Genomic DNA, 13,700 nt, shown 5'->3' on the forward strand with positions numbered 1-13,700 from the left:
TCGAACCAGGACCTTCTTGCTGCAAGGCAACAGTTCTACTAACTGCGCAGCCCACAAAATAAGAATTTTGAATTTGATCATTTTCCATGTAACTGCATATATTTTATAACAAAAGTTGTCCATATTCAAAGGCTTTTCAAACAAACATACATTAGTAATCTGAATTTCTGTATTCAATAACTGTTTATGATAAATAATCTCTGGTCTCATACATCAAATCTTACAGATTTGAGATATTATCTAGCGATGCACTAAGAAATCAACTGCTGACCTAAATCAGCTTGATATCCAATCAGTGAACACACCATCACCAGGCCCGGTGGCTTGGGCAGGCATTGGGGGGCACTAGGGGGCATTGCCCGCCCATGGAGTCAGCTGTGCTCTCCCTGGACAGAAAGCTGCTTTTTTATTTTTACCTTAGAGTGGCCAACTTTCTACTATTCCTATCTCTATTTGATGGGCTTCAGCACTTCCTGTATCTTTGCCCTCTGTCCCCCCCACATTTTTCAGCCGTTACAGCTGTTTAATCCATTGTTAACCCTCCGTTAGTGGATCGGCAGCCACTGGACCGTCCTTGGAACTCCATGCCAAAACATGCAGCACCCTCTTGTTTTGAGTCACCGCGATGCCTCTGACTGCGTCTTATCAAATGCCTTCTCTCCCTAGCTTTCACTGCTCCAGTCAGACAGATTTCAGCAGTGGCAGTGGAGTGGACCTGTAAACACATTAAGAAGCGCAACAGGACCGCCTGACTGACAATAAAGAGCAGCGATGTGAAAAACTCATAAAACCTGGGCAACAAAACAGTTCTGTGGCTCAACAGTCAGGAAACAGAAAAGCCTGATCTGAAAGTCAGTCCCTGCTAGTGCCTCATAAATGAAATCTCCCTATTGGTCTCTGGCATCCAGCAGAAACAAGCACAGCGAATCGACTCTTACTCGTCAGGCAGGTTCGGCCCAAGGTAATATGAGGCCTTAGGCAGAATCTGATTTAGCTAAAAGCAAAGTGTGAGATCTTCTTCAGGTAACAAGAATGCTGAACATAATACTGCAAAGTTCTATTTTACCTGAGTTCTGAAACTCTGTATTTCATGAGCCATCTGGGCTGAAGAAATGTACAAAATATTCTTTAGCTTCACCAGAAACTCCAGAATGGGGCCACTAGTGAGCACTGTTTCCAGCTTAAGTATATTGCACATGTCCCTCTTTCTTTTCTTGTTGACAGAGGAAGAATAAATGTTTTAAACTTTTCAACCGTTTCCTCTCTAAATTACTCCATGAGCATGACTGGCCTGTACACAGGTGTGTTATCAGAACACAAAGCCAGGTCAATATTAACCTAAAGTCTTTAAACCTGGTCTGGGAATAAAGGTGTAATACATATGCTGTAGCAGCAGATGACATTAATGTCAATAGTAACTGCGTCAACATTCAAAAGCAGAAGATCAGAGAATGGCTTATATTGCCAGGCTGCAGATTCTCCTAAAAAATTGTAGGTTGTTTTGTTTTTTTACACAGTTTACCCTTATCTCTGTGAAGAGTCACTGAAAAGAATTAGATTTGTGGGATGATGTGTTTTATATTAGCAAATATTAAATGTCAACACTTAAAAGCACCAAATTTGGGTACTTGCCATTGGGATTCAGCAGTCTTGGAATTCTAAACTCTGTCTCCGCAACGTGGAAGGCCTCCTCAAGGTTCTGCTTGTTACTCCTGGTTCTAGCTTTGGAAAGATCTATCAAGTTGGGTCTGAGGGTGTTCAGGATTGTGAGAAAGACCACACCACTCCTCCAGCTTGCCTTGAAGTCTTTTATGCTTACTGAACAGCCAGCTCTGAAGGAAAAAAATATATAAATCCAGTAAAATATTTTTTTCACTCAAAACCAAGATTGAATTAGAAACTTAAGGCCAGGTCTGACTTAGGCTAACTTTATGGTAACACAAAGTTACCCTGTAAAGGGAACATTTACAGTCACACCTTTTTCAATTTCATCTAATCATCAAGTTGTATTCATTTTTATTATTTTTACAGTGACATACAGCTCTGCAGTTTTAAATAATTTCAGTTCAAATTCTGAGAATGGTGTGCATATATATCAACTTCTGATTTTAGCTTGACAATATAAGGGGAGATGTACCACCTTGTATTGACAGACAGAATTCACATAGGCTCTGATATGATTGATTATGAATGCAGAAACAGAGAAAATACAAATGTGTCCTTGATCAGTAATGCCAATGAACTTAGCTAACCTGTGGCACTGCTCTCTGACCCATAGCAACAGGGCTTTCTTAGCAGAAACTCGAAAGCGGCTGTGTAAAGGAGAGCCTTTGGGAGGAACAGGGCTATTGCTGGCTGAGCGGCTCGAGAGCGTGGAGCGACTGTCCAAACTGGCCAAAGACTCCATGGACGACTGACGGGAATCAAATGAGAGGCAGCTGGCCAACTCTTCAATCTGGGAAACACAAAACCAATAAAGCTTTGAGAAAATCTGGACAATGCACAAAGGTTTGCCTTTGACTGTTTTTATTATCTAATTACTACATCTCATACCTTAAGTCTTAGGTAGTAAAAAGCTCTCAACTACTTTTAGTGCTGTGATCATATCAAATAGATGAAATAAGTTATGCCCAACGAGAAACAAAAAAGTAAAAGCAATAAGTGTAAGTGAACTTACATGATACTGAAGGATAATTGTCCATATTAGACCCAAGATGATGGAGGGTTTGCCATCAATTATATCAGGAGTGTTTATGTTGACTAATTTGATCTAAAGAGACAGACAGATACATGTTTGTTATTTTAACAGGTGAGATCATTTTATTCATTAGAATATCAATACAATAATTTTATATTTTCTGAAAACTGACACTAAAATCCAATAGGAATGGTAAGATGTAGGGATGATTTGGTATAAAATATGTCCAACCAGGCAATATAAAACTAATCTAATTTTTCATGATTTGAAACCAGGCAGTTTCTGGGAAATCTGACAGTCTTAATAAGTGAAAGTCAGAAGATACAGACCAAAGCTTTTTGGTATTTTCAGATATGTAGTGCGTTAAATGTGGTCTAATTTCAGTTATTGAATTTGTTACCTAGTCGCTTCATTTTATTTCACACAGAAAAATCTCCAAATTAACCAAAACTTACCTGTACAAACTTGAAATTTTGTAATGGAAGTACTTGTAATGCCACCATGGAGCTTTACTATAGTAAGCAGACTGCAGTGATCATCTATATTAAAAGCCAGCTTAATATATATTTTGGATTTACATGTTAGTCAGAACCTGGATATGCTGCAAATTTTCTATTCTATTTTATTCTTTTCTAGTTTCATCTATTCATTCTTGTATAAATTTAAATGTCAACAGGAAGTTGATGTTTAAGATTGAAGGCTGGTTTAAGACGAAGGTTGGTGTACGAACTGTGGACTGGTTAAAAACTGCTGCTCTGAGGTGATAGAACTCATGAGAGCGAAATGTCGGCCATACTCTCTGCCTTGGCAGTTTACTGCCGTGTTCCTCACCATTGTTCACATCCCTCCGGGTGCTAACGGCAACGAAGCATCAAAGGAGCTACATGACACCATTATCTCACTGCAAATGAAGCACCCAGAGTTGTTTTACGTGGTTGCGGGGGACTTTAACCACGTGAAACTGACGGACACTCTGCCCAGTTTTTACCACCATATCACCCTCCCCACACACGGAGACAATACTCTGGACTGTGTGTACACTAACATTCACGGTGTTACAGAGCTCTTCCTCGCCCCCGTCTTGGCCTCTCTGACCACATCTCATTCTGGCACCAGCATATCGTCCACTGATGGGATGGATTAGATCAACGAAGAAGACAGTCACTGTGTGGCCCAGGGATGCAGCCTGTGTGCTCCAGGACTGTTTTCAGTGCACAGATTGGCAGGTCTTCAGTGAGGCAGCTACTTATGAGGGAGAGGTGGACCTGGAGGAATACACCTCCTCTGTCAGCCTCCAAGTGTGCTGATGATGTCACCACCACCAGGACTGCAACTTGTTACCCGAACCAGAAAACCTGGCTGAGTGCTGAGGTGAGAGCTTCTGACAGTCAGGGACGCTGCGTTCAGGGCAGGCAAGGCATCCACACTCCGAGAAGTGAAGAAAGAATTGGTTGAAGGGATTGTGAGGGCCAAAGCCGCATACGCCCAGAAAAATCAAGGTCACTTCACCACCAACGACGCCCTGCGCATGTGGAAGGGGATCAAGTGCATCACTAACTACATCATCAGGAGTGCACAATGCCCAATGAACCCCTCACTTCCGGATGCACTTAATAAGTTCTACACCTGCTTTGAGGATCCTAACACCTCCCTCAGCACCAGACTAATACCATCACCTGGTGACACAGTTCTCTGTGTGACCACAGCAGATGTGAAAAAGACCCTGCAGGAAATCAATCCCCGTAAGGCTGCAGGCCCCAACAACCTAACCCAGACTGGGTACAGAGGAACTGTGCACAGAAGCTGTCTGAGGTGTTGGCGGACATTTCAACACATCACTTGAAACGTCCGCCTTTAAGCAGGTGTGCCTACCTGCTTAAAGACTGCCATTTTTGTCCCTGTCCCCAAGTGCTCCACAGTGATGAGCCAGAATGACTATTGGCCTATAGCCTTAACATCGGTTGTCATGAAGTCCTTTGAGAGGGTAGTCATGAATCACACCAAGGACTCCATCGAAGTCACTGTGGAGCCCCATTAGTACGCCTACAGAAAGAACCACTCCACTGCCGACACCATTTCATCGGTGATCCACACAGCCCTCACCCAGCTGGAGAGCAGAAACTGTTACATCCATCTGCCTTTTCTGGATTTCTCCTCAGCCTTCAACATCATCATCCCACAGACCCTGGTGCAGAAGCTCTTCTATCTTGGACTGAGTTCCACACTGGGGAACTGGATTGTGGACACCCTGACCAACAGACCTCAGACTGTCAGGATCAACAACACCGTCTCCTCCTCCATCACCTTCAGCACTGGCTCAGGCTGTGTGCCGAGTTTCCTCCTTTTCACTCTGCTGACGCATGACTGCTCGGCAAGACACCTGAGCTGTCATATAGTGAAGTTTGCCGATGACACAGCAGTAGAGGGATGCATCATGAACAGTCATGAGTCAATATACAGAGAGGAGGTGGAACACCTGGTGCAGTGGTGCAGAAAAATAACTCCTGCATCAAAGTGAAGAAGACCAAGGAGATGGTGGTGGATATTAGAAGGGACAAGGATCCTCTTCAGCCCCTGTATATCGGAGGAGCAACTGTAGAGGTGGTCTCCAGCTACAGGTACCTGGGTGTGCATATATCCAGTGACCTCACCTGGAGTACCAACACCTCCTGTCTGGTCAGGAAGGCCCACCAGCATCTCAACTTCCTCAGGAAGCTGCGGAGAGCTGGACGTGGGAACTCAGTCCTGAGGAGCTTTAATCGCTGTGTGGTGGAGAGCATTCTCTGCACCTTCATCACCGTGTGGCGCAGCAGCTGCACAGCTGCTGAGAGGACGGCTCTGCAGAGGCTGCACAGAGTACTGTGGGGAGCAGCCTTTATCCACCTCGGACGTCTACAAAGCATGATGCAGATGGAGGGCGCTCCTCATCATGAAGGACTCCACCCATCCTGCACACAGACTGTTCCAACTGCTCCCCTCATGCAGGAGGCTGATGAGCATCCAGAGCAAGACCACCAGGCTGAGGAACAGTTTCTTCCCTTCAGCCGACAGACTGCTGAACTCAAACTTCACCGAATATAGCTTCATTTCATAGTTTATTTATACACAGACTCATAACTGCACGTCTCACATTTCTTTATTGTTCATCTGTTTATTTGTTTATTTAATTGTATTATTTATCTACTTATTTTTTTTGGTGTAGTGGATTTCTTGAAATAAAATGTTATTTGTATCTTATCTAGGTTGTTTTAGATCTGGGGATTATAGAAAATTACCATAACATGGCTAGACATTACTAGCCAACTGATTCAAGAATAGTTTAAAGGGGAAAAGTGCTTCCATGTGTTTGCCCACCACATAGTGATTTAATGACTTAATGTCGTGTTTTGATTGTTGATTCTATGTTGCATCGTGTTTCTGTGTTTGATATGATGTAAAGCACTTTGAAATGCCTTGCTGCTGAAATGTGCTATACAAATAAAATTTTATTTGATTGATAGTGCCATTTTGTAGCACAATCAAGTAACTAGTATGTTGCCTTCAGTTGTTAGAAAAATGCTGCACATGTCAAATATGACATAAAAGAAATCTGACTCTATAATTCAACGTCCTGAAACTGGGTCTCTGTCTCCTTAACAAACTCCTGCTCTTTCCGACACTCCGCCTTCATGAAGTCATAACAACATCGCTCCTGTATTAACCCTTTAGCAACGTTTTTACCACAAGTAGTCTGTATTATTGAACTCAGCATAGATGTTCATTTTCACCAGGTGTTTTATAATTGCTGCTGGCTAGTTTGAAGGGGAAGCATGAGGGAAGGCTGTTCTATGATGCAGAAGTTTGGAAACTGCAGCTCCGTGGAGCAAGTCCAAATGAAGTTCCAAGTTAATAGAGTATAAGTAAAATCCAAAGTCTTTTGTGACTTTATAAAATAGAATAGAATAGAATTCAACTTTATTGTCATTGCACTGTCACAAGTACAAGCAACGAGATGTAGTTTGCATCTATCCAGAAGTGCTCTACGAGATATAAATATTTATTTACAGATGTACAAGACTATGTATGTATGGACTATAAGGGGTTATAGCAAGAGATATAGATATTGTGTATAAATATAAATATGGGAGCTATATGCACAGATTATACAGAATATATAAGAATGTTAGGGAATGGATTATAGATAAATAATGGCAGACAAAATTTACAGGTTGTATGTGTGTGTGAAGAAAGCAGTCCGTGATGTGTGTGTGTGAAGATAGTCCATGTGTTATTGTTGTATGAGAGGATAGGGGAGTACAGTCCTTATAGTTTATGTTTTATGTCAGGAGGCGTTCAAAAGCGTGACAGCTGTGGGAAAGAAGCTGTTCCGGTGCCTGGTGGTTCTGGTCAGTAGGCTTCTGTAACGCCTCCCAGAGGGCAGGAGGGAAAAGAGTGTGTGTGCTGGGTGAGTGGAGTCCTTTGTGATTTTCCCGGCCCTTTTCAAACACCGCTTCCTGTAGATGTCCTTGATGGCAGGGAGCGGTGCCCTGGCGATATACTGGGCAGTTTTCACCACCCTCTGCAGCGCCTGCCGGTCGGAGACAGAGCAGTTCCCGTACCAAGCTGTAATACAGTTGGTGAGGATGCTCTCAATGGTGCAGCGGTAGAAGTTCGTGAGGATCTCTGAGGACAGGTGGTTCTTCCTCAGGATCCTCATGAAGAAGAGGCGCTGATGCGCCTTCTTAATGAGTTTGGAGCAGCTGGTCGTCCAAGTCAGGTCCTCGGAGATGTGGACTCCCAGGAACTTAAAGGTGTCCACACGCTCCACCACTGTCCCCTTAATGTGGATGGGTGGATGTGGGTCAGCGTTCCTCCTGAAGTCCACAATAAGCTCCTTGGTCTTCTCGGTGTTCAGCTGCAGGTTGTTTTTGTTGCACCACTCAGCCAGACGGTCTACCTCCTCCCTGTAAGCGGCCTCGTCATTATCTCTGATGAGGCTGATCACAGTGGTGTCATCTGCGAACTTGATGATGGCGTTAGAGCCATGGACAGGTCTGCAGTCGTAGGTGAAGAGGGAGTAGAGGAAGGGACTCATCACACAGCCTTGTGGCACTCCGGTGTTTATGATGATGGTGGATGAGAAGTGGTTGTCCAGCCGGACATGTTGAGGTCGACTGGTCAGGAAGTCGAGCAACCAGTTACACATGAGTGGACTGATGCCGAGGTCTGTGAGTTTGGTAATGAGTTGTGATGGGATGACAGTGTTGAATGCTGAACTAAAATCTAAGAACAGCAGTCTGGCGTAAGTGTTCTTACTGTCCAGGTGAGAAAGGACAGAGTGCAGCGCTATAGAGACTGCATCCTCTGTGCTCCTGTTCTGCCTGTATGCAAATTGGTGGGGGTCTAGTGTGGGGGGGAGACAGTATCTGAGATGTGCTAGGACCAGCCGCTCCAAGCACTTGGCAATGATGGGGGTAAGGGCTACCGGGCGGTAGTCATTGAGTCTGGTTGGGTTGGGATTCTTAGGAATTGGGACGATGGAGGTAGACTTGAAGCAGGTCGGTACCACAGTGCGGGCCAGGAACAGGTTGAAGATGTCCGTCAGCACTCCTGCCAGCTCCCCAGAGCTTTATCAAGTCAAATCTAAAGTTATTAAATAACACTAGGATGATACAGTTTTCGAGTCCTTCCCATATCGGCTCAGCAGGGCCAAAAGGCCGGAGTCCACCCTGACGACTCTGATGGCTCAAATTAGCATCCCTTCTTCAATTGTAAATGTGGTCGTTGACCGTCAGGCCAGAAGGTAGGAATGTGAATAGTCCATGTTGGGGGTGGGTATCTATGATACCTGCAGGAGATCAGGTCTCCTGTAGGTAGTGCTCTTCAGTTTATTTTTGAAGCATACATGAAGTGTTTTTGGAGAGATGTGACCTTTTGCAGCTGATCCATGATGTTGTGCTGCATTATCCAGGTCATTTTGCCAAATGTACATAGAGTTTGCAAAACATAGAATCTGTTTCAAAAAATATGCAAAGGTTTTTCTAAAAGAAATTAGTAATGTTTCTCTTTGAAATAAAGCTAAGAGGGTATAACATGACAGTTTAGAAATAAACTAACCAAATTAATTGTGTTGATCCACCTCAAAAAAATCATGCAAAAAGTGTAAGCAAAAGAAATCTGGGAGACTTTGCACATGCAAATTTGCATGCAGCCTTTTGTGCTGTGGAGGATAAATAGGTGACTGCTTCACCTATTTAGTTCACAAGAACTAATGGCATTTATTTCAGTCATAATCTTGCGGGGGGTGACCAAGGTTCCATCACTATGTGACAGCTGGTCAGCAAACCTGGCAAACATGATTGACATGGCAGCACTGAATGCACATGTGCTTTATCAGGCATGCATTGGGGTGCAGGAGAGACGGGTGGACTTCCTGGTTGAGCTTGCAAAAGAGTTCGGTAACTCTCATGTGAGTGAGAAGAAGGCACACAAGGAGAAACTGCTTCGGCAACAACCTTCCACACCCAGCTCAGGCAAAAGGGCGAAGTGTCAGGTCAACCATCGATGCAGGATGCGTGTCCTGAGGCCGAAACATCATCAGTGACCCCTCACACCCCCACCATGGACTGTTCTCCCTGCTGCCCTCTGGAAAGAGGTTCTGCAGCATCCGGTGCAGGCCCACCTGGTTCCGAAACAGCTTTTTCCTACTTGCCATCAGACTTTTATTTTACTCACAACATTGGAACTTCAAACATTATCCTGAGCCGTATGCAACGAAATTTCGTTCTTTATACACCCTGTGCATTGAAAATGACAACAAAGTCAGTCTAAGTCGAAGTCGAAGTCTAAGTCTATTGTGCAACTGTGAGATGCGTTGAGGCCATTACCAGGGTACTGATAAGGTAATGGCCCTATTTACTGAACAAAAGCACCTGCTAGATAAAATCCTTCAGGCCAGTTGGACTATCGAAGCCGATATAGGTATACGTCAAAGTGGACTAACTCTAGCCATTCTAGTGATAAGTAACACAAGTTTGACTCCATACTTCAGAAAATGAGTAATATCCACGAACAGCATGAGGTCTAGAAATAAATATTTTCAGGGCTATTCTTATATTTTTTATTATTACTCTGTAAGAGAAATCGGAATCAGCTAAAATCTGTCTCTGCACATCAAAGTTGTTTGGCAGTCCAGGATCAGAAATTAAACCCAAAATGTTAGATCTGTGACTCTCTAGTGGAGGCCAGTAGCTACAGAAGGGTACACACATACATGTTTGTTTAAATACTGTATTAAAAAATGTCATAAGATGCCAGATCACTGCATAACATGACCTTCCCACTTCAGTTCTGGTCATTTTATCTAATGGGTCAATAAAGCATCTGTTTTGTGAAGTCATTGTTTGTTCTCCAAAAATGGAACTTTGAATTCCCGATGTTTTGATCACTACCACATAATTCTCTAGCTTTAGTCATGATGCCACAACTTTTTTCTTCAGGTTCACATCATCATCGGTCAGCATATAAGCTAAATGGCACGCAAATTATGCCATTCCTTCATTTTGCTCAGTTGATTATGTCAACTGTCATTGACACAGCCATTTTATGTTATATATTTTTTATATTTTTGCCATGTGTCATCATAAATGTCCATAAATGACACTAATAAAGTTCTCAGCATCAATTTTGAACATATATTTACTTTTCATTTACCGATTTTTTCTTCAGAAAGGAAATTGCTTTCTCAATGTTGCTCCTGTGTTGAAACATTCCTCTGCCTTTGTCCCGATTCTGAAAAACAAAATCAAGTCAAAGGATTTTCTTAGAACACATTTTGGCTTTGAGTTGGGAAGTTTATAAGTTTTGAGCTGAGACGGTACTCACAATGGACTGACCACTCATCACCTCCAGCAGGTCCAACAGCTTGGAACCATCCCGGAAATCATTGAACAAATCTCTTATCGTTGATGGCGGCCTCCGCTGTCACAAAATAAAGTCATACAGGTCACATATTTAAGTCATAACAACAAGTTCCTCAAAGGTTCTTCAGGCTTCCACATTTCAAGAATTTGGCACAAATAAACCAAAATAAAAATATTTAATTTTAGTTCAATTAAAACACAAACATTTAGTGGGGAACAGAAACAAAGATTCAAAAATGCACTAAAAAGACATTTACAGTATTCATGTCTCCTATCAATATGCATGACAGCACCCAGAGCTAAAGGCTACTAAAATATTAATAATAGATAAGCAGTCAAGAAGTGATAGGAAGGTTGGCTCTTTTCAGAGCACAGTTCCCAAACTGCTCCTAGTTTATCACCTGTAACCTCATATTTTAGCTCAACTTGGCAAATATGAATGTTTAGTATTTTGTATTTAAATAAATTCTTTCACATTTCCTAGAAAAAAATGAAAGTGATAAAAAAAAAATGAAATAAATTATGCTACAGGTTTAGATCTATGGTCTGTGTTACAATTAGACCATTTCTAGGGGCCCCTGAATGTCAGTAGCTGCTGGTAGGGGCCTCCAGAGTTTTCTGAGATCTTACAATTCTAGATCTCAGAGGTGCTAACATCAAACAATTATATAGAGTTAACCTCTCTGAGCTTTTTTGATCCATAAATCAGTCTGCAGCCAAGTTGTTCTAGAGGTTAAATAGATATTGTTAGGGCTTATTTCATAACTTTATAACCAGAGGCCTTCTCTCCTCTGGTCTGTTTAACAGCTACAGTCTCAGATCAGCTCAGCCCTCCAGGACTGTCAGCAGCAGAAACAGCAACTTTATACTTGTTTGGGGAAATATATACTACATTTGCTTTGTATTGTAGACTTAGACTTAGACTGACTTTATTGTCATTTTGCATGCACAGGGTGTATACAGAACGAAATTTCGTTGCATACGGCTCAGGACAATGTTTTGAGGTTCCAATGTTGTGAGGTTACTCCAGAATAAAATAAAATACAGTATAAAATATGAATATAAATATGAATATAAAATATAAAGTGCAGGACTGACAGTAAAATAGAAGTTACTTAGCTATGTATATGTGCAAGGTATGAAGTGGAGACCAGTTTTTGAGTGCAGTCCAGTTAAGAGTTCAGCAGTCTGATGGCAAGTGGGAAAAAGCTGTTTCGGAACCTGGTGGACCTGCACCGGATGCTGCGGAACCTCTTTCCAGAGGGCAGCAGGGAGAACAGTCCATGGTGGGGGTGTGAGGGGTCACTGACAATGTTTCGGCCTCGGGACACGCAGCGCTGGGATGAAATGTCCTGAATGGAGGGAAGGGGGGCCCCGATGATCCTCTCTGCTGTCCGCACCACTCTCCTCACTTTCTTCCAGTCGGAGGCGCTGCAGCCTCCACACCACACAGAGAGGCAGCTGGTCAGAATGCTCTCTATGGTGCTTCTGTAGAACGTCTTGAGGATGGGTGGGGGCAGGTGTGCTCTTCTCATCCTCCGCAGGAAATACAAGCGTTTCTGTGCCCTCTTGACCAGAGACGTGGTGTTCACAGTCCAGGTTTGGTTGTTTGTGATGTGCACCCCCAGGAATTTGGTACTGCTGACCACCTCCACAGCCGAGCTGTTGATGAGCAGTGGAGCGTGGCTGGGCCGGTTCTTCCTGAAGTCGACAATCATCTCCTTTGTCTTGTCAACGTTCAGGATCAGACTGTTGTCTCTGCACCAGTCCACCAGCTGCTCCACCTCCTCTCTGTAGTCCAGGTCGTTGTCGTCTCTGATGAGGCCCACCACCATTGTGTCGTCCACGAACTTCACGATGTGGTTGGTGGCGAACCTGGGGACGCAGTCGTGTGTCATCAGAGTGAACAGCAGAGGGCTCAGGACGCAGCCCTGAGGGGAGCCTGTGCTGAGGGTGATGACATCGGAGGTGTGTTGTCCGATCTGGACTGACTGAGGTCTGTCGGTGAGGAAGTCTAGCAGCCAGTTGCGCAGGGGGGTGCTGAAGCCCAGGTGTCCCAGTTTTTCTGCCAGATGCTGTGGGATGATTGTGTTGAACACTGAGCTGAAGTCCAGGAACAACATCCGCACATGAGTGTTCTTCTCCTCCAGGTGAGCCAGGCTCAGGTGTAGGGCGGAGGAGATAGCGTCCTCAGTGGAGCGGTTTCGGCGGTAGGCAAACTGGAATGGGTCGAATGTGGAATGTGGGGGGGAGTCTGGAGACGATGTGTTCTTTTACCAGCCTTTCAAAGCACTTCATCATGATGGGAGTCAGTGCCACAGGCCGGTAATCGTTGAAAGAGGTGACTTGAGGTTTCTTTGGCACCGGAATGATGGAGGCAGTTTTGAGACAGGCTGGCACTGTGGCTTGGTCCAGTGAGATGTTAAAAATGTCTGTTAGGACACCAGCCAGCTGACCTGCGCATTCCCTGAACACCCGCCCAGGTATGTTGTCGGGGCCTGGGGCCTTCCGTGGGTTGACTCTTTTCAGAGTCTTCAACACATCGGCTGTGTCCAGGCAGAGTGCCTCCTCTTCCTGGTGGGGAACAGTTTTCTTTGCCGGAGTACTGTTCAGTGCCTCGAACCTCCCAAAGAAGTTATTGAGTCCATTTAGAAAGTCAGCATCAACTTCACCCACTGGGGGGGAGGACGGATTGTAATCTGTGATCGCCTTTATGCCTTGCCACATACTCCTGGTGTTGCTGGTGTCGTGGAAGAACTCCTGTATTTTCCGACTGTGGGTTCGCTTTGCTAACCTGATAGCACGGTTCAAGTTGGCTCTTGCTGTCCTCAGTGCCTCCTTGTCGCCAGACTTGAAGGCTGAGTTCCGTGCTTTTAGCATTTCCCGTACCTCCTTAGTCATCCAGGGTTTTTGGTTGGCCCGGGTGATAATGTTCTTAGTGATGCTGACGTCCTCCGTGCACTTGTTGATGTAGGCTGACACAGTCATGGCGTACTCATCGATGTTGATCTGGTCGTTGTAAGTGGCTGCTGCCTTGAACATCTCCCAGTCAGAGCACTCAAAACAGTCCTGAAGTGCCTCCATGGCCCCCTCTGCCCACA

The 13,700-nt window shown here is 44.2% G+C and overlaps 1 protein-coding gene across 3 annotated transcripts in view; it reads right to left on the reverse strand.

Annotated features, from left to right (window-relative positions):
- Positions 1 to 13,700, reverse strand: part of LOC102219109 — a 314,558-nt gene that overhangs the window by 260,086 nt on the left and 40,772 nt on the right. For all 3 annotated transcript variants that reach the window (XM_023352126.1, XM_023352127.1, XM_023352128.1), the window contains exons 4-8: positions 10,562 to 10,657; positions 10,391 to 10,468; positions 2,678 to 2,770; positions 2,253 to 2,455; positions 1,633 to 1,832 (exon numbers count right to left, since the gene is read on the reverse strand). In XM_023352126.1, the coding sequence (XP_023207894.1) occupies positions 1,633 to 1,832; positions 2,253 to 2,455; positions 2,678 to 2,770; positions 10,391 to 10,468; positions 10,562 to 10,657 (670 nt within the window). The remainder of the gene's footprint in view (positions 1 to 1,632; positions 1,833 to 2,252; positions 2,456 to 2,677; positions 2,771 to 10,390; positions 10,469 to 10,561; positions 10,658 to 13,700) is intronic.

This window comes from Xiphophorus maculatus, chromosome 19 (assembly GCF_002775205.1).
Source record: "Xiphophorus maculatus strain JP 163 A chromosome 19, X_maculatus-5.0-male, whole genome shotgun sequence".
In the NCBI taxonomy this organism is placed as follows: domain Eukaryota; kingdom Metazoa; phylum Chordata; class Actinopteri; order Cyprinodontiformes; family Poeciliidae; genus Xiphophorus; species Xiphophorus maculatus.